At 32.8% G+C, this 7,201-nt stretch overlaps 2 protein-coding genes across 2 annotated transcripts; both read right to left on the bottom strand.

Annotated features, from left to right (window-relative positions):
• Positions 1 to 752: 752 nt before the first annotated feature.
• Positions 753 to 2,603, bottom strand: LOC132713488 (CCN family member 4-like). The gene is made up of 3 exons (XM_060696111.1): positions 2,490 to 2,603; positions 2,141 to 2,255; positions 753 to 1,343 (listed from the first exon to the last, which is right to left on the bottom strand). The coding sequence occupies exons 1-3, from the start codon at positions 2,536 to 2,538 to the stop codon at positions 1,217 to 1,219; spliced, it is 291 nt and encodes a 96-aa protein (XP_060552094.1). The 5' UTR covers positions 2,539 to 2,603; the 3' UTR covers positions 753 to 1,216.
• Positions 2,604 to 2,638: 35 nt separating this feature from the next.
• On the bottom strand, positions 2,639 to 4,721 carry LOC132713473 (uncharacterized). The gene is made up of 3 exons (XM_060696084.1): positions 4,399 to 4,721; positions 3,549 to 3,642; positions 2,639 to 2,865 (listed from the first exon to the last, which is right to left on the bottom strand). The coding sequence occupies exons 1-3, from the start codon at positions 4,441 to 4,443 to the stop codon at positions 2,639 to 2,641; spliced, it is 366 nt and encodes a 121-aa protein (XP_060552067.1). The 5' UTR covers positions 4,444 to 4,721.
• Between the last annotated feature and the right edge of the window lie 2,480 nt (positions 4,722 to 7,201).

Genomic DNA, 7,201 nt, shown 5'->3' with positions numbered 1-7,201 from the left:
ATTACTATGCCCCAACATAAAGTAATTGAACCCAATGTCTGTATGGTTCCCCTTAACTTTTTTTTACAACTTTTTTGTTTGAAGTTCCTTCTTTACCAATGGCTTCGTATGCACATACAAAGCCATGATTTTGGCAAGTTGCTGTACTACAGCAATGTGCATTTCATTCCATTCTCTTTTAGTTACCTCCCTTTAGTTTGGTAATGATGTTCATTGCTTTCATTTACATAACCAGTACCCAGCAAATACAAGCATACGTACAGTTAACATATTTTAGTAAATTGGATATATTTCAAATCTATCAATATAAATTGTTTTTTATTATAGATATGTAATTTTGTAACCCATGAAAGTAGGCTGATTTGAAGTTACAGATATCTTGATATTAATGGATTCGTATCAACATACTAATCACTACCAAGGCGTCAATCTTTCCCCTTAATACATTTCTGACAGTTTGGTTAACCTTTTTCGCAAGTTGACATGTCATTTCACATATTTACTGATGAGAAAAAAGCACGATCAAGTTACTGTGCCTGTGCCAACCATGTTTCTGGAGTAATTTCCATTTTCTGAACTCATTTAATGGTAAGCCATTCTTGGCAAATTGGTGACTGACTGGAATCTTATTAGGGATATGCAGTTTTACAAAGCAAGGTTTTTACAGGAATGAATTTTGGATGGTCCTCAACAAAAGTTATATAAATAGTTAGTCTGATGTATAAAATAGGTCACAGGAGCTAAAATAGACTTTAAACATGAAATCTTTAAGTTTCCCCAAAAAGTACCGTGCCCAGAGCTTAGATATTTGGCATGTAACATCACATATTGGTTCTCTACAAAAGTTGTACAAAGACATAGGCCTATATAGGAAAATACATTAAGTTTTCGTTTATGAAACTGCAATACCTATAGCTTCGATATATTGACGTGTAGTATTTGTCAAGTGGCCCTTTACAGAAGTTATATAAATCATTCCCCTGGGGTCAAAATTAGTCCCGCCCTATGGATAACTTAGTTTATAAAAGACTTGTAAAGTAAAAAAATTTCGAAAACTTCTCAGAAACTGCAATGCCTAGAACTCACTTGTGGCCCAGTTTAGTGAATGCCAGAAGAGATTATTTGCACTTTTTTTAAGAGACTATAAAATAAATAAGTAAAATAATGAAATCACATTTATTGATCAAGATAAATAAAAACAGGAAAATAATATAGTCTAGTTGTGTGAATAGCCGGGAGGGTAATGAATGGTTATATAGTTTGGACACACCGGTTGCTCACAACACGTTCCTGGCAATGGCGGTGATAGATAACAAACGTCTGGCAGCTGCCATCGGATACATCTAAAAAATAAGTTAACATGACAGAGTTGTCTCCCATATCACAACACGTATGACAGAGTTGTCTCCCATATCGTAACGCGTATCATAACACAGATTATTATATTTTAAACATTTGTGATGATCTATAGCGGATAATGTTGTGTAATATGATATGCTCTCTAGTTACGTTAGTTTAACTCTGTGTAGACTTATCTCTTTGATACGAGTTTGATAGAATGCTTTAACATGTAAACATATGCTTTCGTAACTAGAATAAAACTAATGTATATTCAATAGTGTTCGGTCATTCAGACAATAGTACAATTAATGCATGCCATCCGCATAGAAATACGGCACCACTCGTTTCTGTGTTGACTTGTCAAACTAAACATTTTTTTTTCAGACTGAATCGTCAAGTCTCTGATAATGACAATGAAAAGAAAAAAATATGAGAAGACAAACGTGTAACATGTAAATAATTCCAGCAAAAGATTTGCATTGATATTTTGTGTATTTATAAATACACCTGAAGAGCTCATTATTACACTCAACTGGACAATGATTCCAATACATTTCACAATATGAGTATCAAATATACAAGACTTTCCTATTTTCCAATCAGTTAAAACCTATTTAAATTTGCGGGGCGACTTTTACGGCCTCGGCACGAAACGCATAACAAAGATGTGTTAATAAAAACATCGTGAAAGAAAGTGCACCAGGTAACAATAAAACTGAGTGTAACCTCAGTAAACAGAAAATGCTACTGATCTTTACTCTGTATCCTATAGCCAAACATATCAATACTAAAAACTTACAGGTCTGTGCATTTGTGTAAATTTTTTTTCCCATCTATACACGTACATCGTTTTTCACAACCAATGGTCCAGGATTGGCCTTCTCGGTATAACTCTTTATTGTGTAAACACCCACCTGTAATAGAAATGATTTTCAGGTAACAGTTTAGCAAATCTTTACAAAATGAACAAAACACGGATATTTGTCAATATTCTTACAAGATTTTCCACAATACCGTATTTAGCAATACGACAAAATACTTAATAGCATTTAATCTTAAAGATAGAAAAGTACATTCCAATCGAATAAACTGATGAAATTACTAATCTTGATAAGTCATATCTTTATTTTAAAAACGCCAGTACCTACCTGCACTTGTTGTCAGCATTGGATTTGGTTGAGAAAATGATGTTGCCATAGTAACCGATGGTAATTTCTGGGATGATGTCGGAATAATTTTAGTAGGTGGTTTCGGAGTGTCATAAGTTGTTTAAAAACCCTTTACTTGTTTGGGTTTATCATTTTAACGTTTTTGGGGGTTTGTTTGGAAAAAAGCCCTTATATTTTTTGTGCGTTGTTTTGATGGAAAGGGTTAAAATTGGGCATAGTGAAATGTGGTGTGTAGATTCCATAGTTGATGTTGATGAACTTGCAATTGTTGCGGCTGTAGATGTCGGTGTCACATTTTCTTTACAATTAATGTTACACAAATCGGATTTACAGCATTGTACAATGCAGGATCCTCCTAAAATTTAAACAGAAATTGTTGTTTTTTTATATAAAAAGTCATTAAATTTTCAAACAAAGAAATGAGAAGATGGATCATTTAATGAACAAAATAGATTAACCAAGTTTATCTACATGTAGATTAGTACGTGTATATAGCATTTAATTTTTGAAATGTAAAAGCCTACGGTGTGATGACAAACGTAGAAGAATTTGTTAGATGTTTTAAAATTTATTATTATTCTTTTTTTTCCTTTTCTTTTTTTTGTAGTGGGGGGATGCAGGAGGTTTGGGTAGGGGTTACGTCGCACTAACACAGTAATTCAGGTGATACAGATATATTTCTGCTTTCCAGTGCATTAATTCGGGCACAAACCAGGACCTGAGTAGAAGCACCGACATTCCGTAAGCTAGTCGTATAGCGTCCTCACATAAATGAATCCAAAGTACCTGGCGAAATTCGAGCTAAGAACGACGAGGGGCAAGTGGTTTCATAGATATCGCTCATTTGAGGTTAGAAACCATTAAGGGTCACAGCCTCTAGTGTTTGTGCTATCAACTAAATAACCTTTGATGTAACTTTGATCATACCCGATGACATTTTATGTATGAATGATATGCTTTTAATATACAATACGACAAACACCATAACCCCATAAGATTGCAGAAGAACTTGTTTTAGCAAATCTACTGATTACCTACCTATTTCAAGGTTATTTCTTTTGAATGCTGTCTGTCGCTTTCCAATTAACAATGACACAAGGTCCCGGTATCTCTGTATTTCGCCATTACATGCCTATCCATAAAAAACAACTAATATATGTACTAAATAATAATAATATTTTTATCTTCTTTAATCACAAATTTATGAACAAATAAGTTGTTGGTTGACCTGTTGGAATTTATATACATTTTTTAACTAAACTTCACCGTGCTAAAAAACCAAGTGAAAAGCCTTTGCAGTCTGTCCTGGCTTTATACACATGACTGACAGACTAAATTTCCTTCTTATTATCCACAATCAATAACTAAGAGTTTTGAAAATGGTGGTGGTGTTCTTAGTTTACATCTGGATCACAGCAATACGCCATATTGAAATTACCAAAGCTTCTGATTCGTTCCTGGACAGACTGTTAAGCAGTTAACCAGTACTATTTGCTTTCTCTTTCGTAAGGAAATGATAACTTGTGCCAGAGCAGAGATACAGTGCGAATGACCGTAGACAGGACTTAATGATCAATCACAACGAAAGTGACCTGCGCAGTCTTGGAATCGAACCCGGGCTCTCCGATTCACAGTCCAAAGCTCTTAAGTTAACCGGAAGGCTAAAATAGAAGCTGGCAGCGTTAAAACCGTGCTAAAACCAAGTGACAAGTTTTTGCAGTCTGTCAGGCTCTACAGGGCCTGCATATGACTGACTGACTTGAAATTTTCATATTGATATCCACATTTAATAAATGAGAGTTGTGAAAATGAAAACTGGCAAAGTACATTTAAGAAATTCAGAAAGTTAAGCGATATAGTTTGAATCACTAATTCCTAATTTAATTACATATTCTCCGATACATTTAGTCGTATATCTCACTGTATGTGTCATGGAATTCAACACCTTCTGAAGCAAACACACCTGCAAAATTAGAATGTAAGTACCTACTTTATATTATTTATATTTCTAGATATTTTGATAAAATAATAATGTTCATGGGTGGTACATTTGAAAAATGGATCTTTCTTTTGTCTATGAAAAGTTGACAGAACTCCGATTAAAACTCATATTCTAATGCAAGATGTATTTTTAATTCATAACCTAAAGACTCATATTTCTAATCTCTAACAATATTTTCATGTTTACTAGAATCTCACCTTAGTTATATTTTAATAATATTTTATAATAGTCACCTCTCGCCGACCACACAAGCGTATTTTACTGCAGTCTTCGGGACTGTTCTGTTCATCACACTGGTAACAAATTGGACCTCTAGGTTGACTGTAACCTTAACGGTTTGTAATAGAAAACTCTTCAACTCATTTGGATAATAAATCATAACGAAATATATGTCAATGCTTTTAAAACGACACTGTAAAAACATTCTATAAAAGGGGCACTAAACAATACATTTACATATATTGTTTTACAGAACATTTGAAAAGACAAATCATAAATTGCTATCTACGTGTATAAATATACAGTAATAAATTATTTCATCTAGAATAGAGAGTAATAAAGAATCCCTAAAAAAACGATCAAAACGTTGAAAATTTTGCAGGCTCGGTTTAATGGAGCCTGTTCATTCACGATAACGAAAAGTGCAAGATAAATGGTAAGAAACATCCGCAGATGTGTTCATGGAACCTTCAATGTGACACGTTTACAAGTGCCATTCTATGAAAAGCGGCGTATGGTCCCAAAATAAAAGAATGCGTGTGCCCTAAGAGCTAAATGAAAATTGTGAAATCGTGGGTAATTAATGCTTTATTTTAAACTCTGTTTAATTCTGACTTCCTACTATTCCTTAGGGGCTTTTGTACATATTTTTTGTCTTAATTAATGATAATTTCATATAAACACTGCAGTGAAATGAGATATAAATTAAATACTTAATTATACTTTTAATTTTCACATAATTATAAAAGCAGACATTTAAAATATAAAAAAGTTAACCAGAAACAGACATTTCTTTGTTGTTTTACCATTATTTTCACAGCCATCGTTACTGCATAAATTGCCATTACAACATTCACTACACACAATGAAACCATTCCCCCTTTTATTAGATGCTCCCCTTGCAATCTCATACAAACTTTGATCCCTTCTTTTATGGGAGCTGATATCACTTCTCCTCTCGGTACCGGGGTATGTCAAGTTCGAAATAAGTTTACGTTTACCGATATTCTGTGAACCACTGCATTGCTGAAATATATGGAGCAAGTCACATAAACCAATTAAAGAGCTTAATATGTTTTGCTATCTATTTTCATGTGATTGTGTATGTTGCAATGCTTTTTGTCTAAAATCCAGGTCATTCTTTAATAAGAAACCTCCTTATTTTAATTTGATTTTAGTATCGGTATTATTAGTATTTCATTAATTTTTGTATTGTTTTAAAAACAGTATACACAATTTTAAAACAATTAATAACTTAAGTTTTAGACTTGTGTTTGTGGCATGATTTAACATTTATTTCATTGATCGAAATTTCCTTATGTATGTACTGACTTTAACTAGTCAAAGTTAAAATGGTTCCACACATTTCAATCAGCTGTTAGCTATCTATTTATAGACTATTGAAAATCTCATTAAACAGTTGTCCTTTTGTTAACACTGTACTTGTGTACAAAATATATACTAGTAAGAAATAGAAAACTCACATTTTGGTCTCTGCAGCCGAGGTTATATTTTATACTTCCTGCAGCACTCACAAATGCATCAACATAACAACGCTGGAATAAAATATGTAGAAAAAAAGACTACATCACTCGGCTATTTAACAGATTATTTAGTTAGAATAGCTTCTTTATGTCATGAAAAGAAGAAAATAATTACTTAAACAATTACAACATAACCAAAGATTAATACAAAGTGCCAATGAATTGTGCTTTACGACATACACAATAACAAGGTGAACTAATTGAATATATGACAATGGACTTTTTAATACACGATCGAGAGTCAGTTATACAACTAGTGAAGCCCTTGTAGCTAACTCGTACATGGCATAATGAATGCATGATGAAACGCTTAAAATGGATTTATCTACAATGGGCACATTTTCAATCATTATCTCTAGTATTGACAAAAAGAATAGAAATGTTCATGGATATTCCTATAAAATATTACTTGAAAAAAATTTTAATTACGTCTAAGTTATTTAGTATGAACATTTATATGATATGTTGGATCATATTATTTTGTCTAGGACATTCTGATATCTGCTACATGAATATATGAAATATTGTATCATGTATCTCACACTTGCCAACAACATCCATATATACTTCTTTCGTGGTTTGTTGTTACGTGTGATACTGAAAACTACCTACATATACTATCGACATAATTATTTCTTGTATTATAGACCTTCCATTATAGACCAATCTACTTTTAGGTATTCCTCAACCATTAAACTCTTAAGTCTCCATTACAGTGTTGTTATTACCTAAAACCTTACAAAAATATGTTGATTGAAGAATATTTTATCAATTAAACTTACCTCGTGAGATCCACATCTTATAACAGTACCGCAATCAGCAGGTGCGACAGCGTCAGTGCAGTATAAACACACAAGACTTGCTGAAATGTTAAAATTCGAAAAAGACATAAGGATTATATACATGAAATTTACATTTAGAGATGA

This window comes from Ruditapes philippinarum, unplaced genomic scaffold, assembly GCF_026571515.1.
Source record: "Ruditapes philippinarum isolate M1 unplaced genomic scaffold, ASM2657151v2 ctg2184_1_1_1_1, whole genome shotgun sequence".
Taxonomy (NCBI): Eukaryota; Metazoa; Mollusca; class Bivalvia; order Venerida; family Veneridae; genus Ruditapes; species Ruditapes philippinarum.
This window is presented reverse-complemented; position numbering and strand designations above follow the sequence as displayed.

Bases quoted from the DNA above. Each gene is read 5' to 3' on its own strand.
- LOC132713488 (XM_060696111.1), bottom strand. From the start codon at position 2,538: ATGGCAACATCATTTTCTCAACCAAATCCAATGCTGACAACAAGTGCA. The intron at 2,256-2,489 runs GTAGGTACTGGC...TTTCTATTACAG, and splicing joins AATGCTGACAACAAGTGCAG to GTGGGTGTTTACACAATAAA. The intron at 1,344-2,140 runs GTAAGTTTTTAG...CTTATTTTTTAG, and splicing joins TTACACAAATGCACAGACCT to ATGTATCCGATGGCAGCTGC.
- LOC132713473 (XM_060696084.1), bottom strand. From the start codon at position 4,443: ATGACACATACAGTGAGATATACGACTAAATGTATCGGAGAATAT. The intron at 3,643-4,398 runs GTAATTAAATTA...TTTTATGGATAG, and splicing joins CTAAATGTATCGGAGAATAT to GCATGTAATGGCGAAATACA. The intron at 2,866-3,548 runs GTAGGTAATCAG...TTTAAATTTTAG, and splicing joins AAGAAATAACCTTGAAATAG to GAGGATCCTGCATTGTACAA.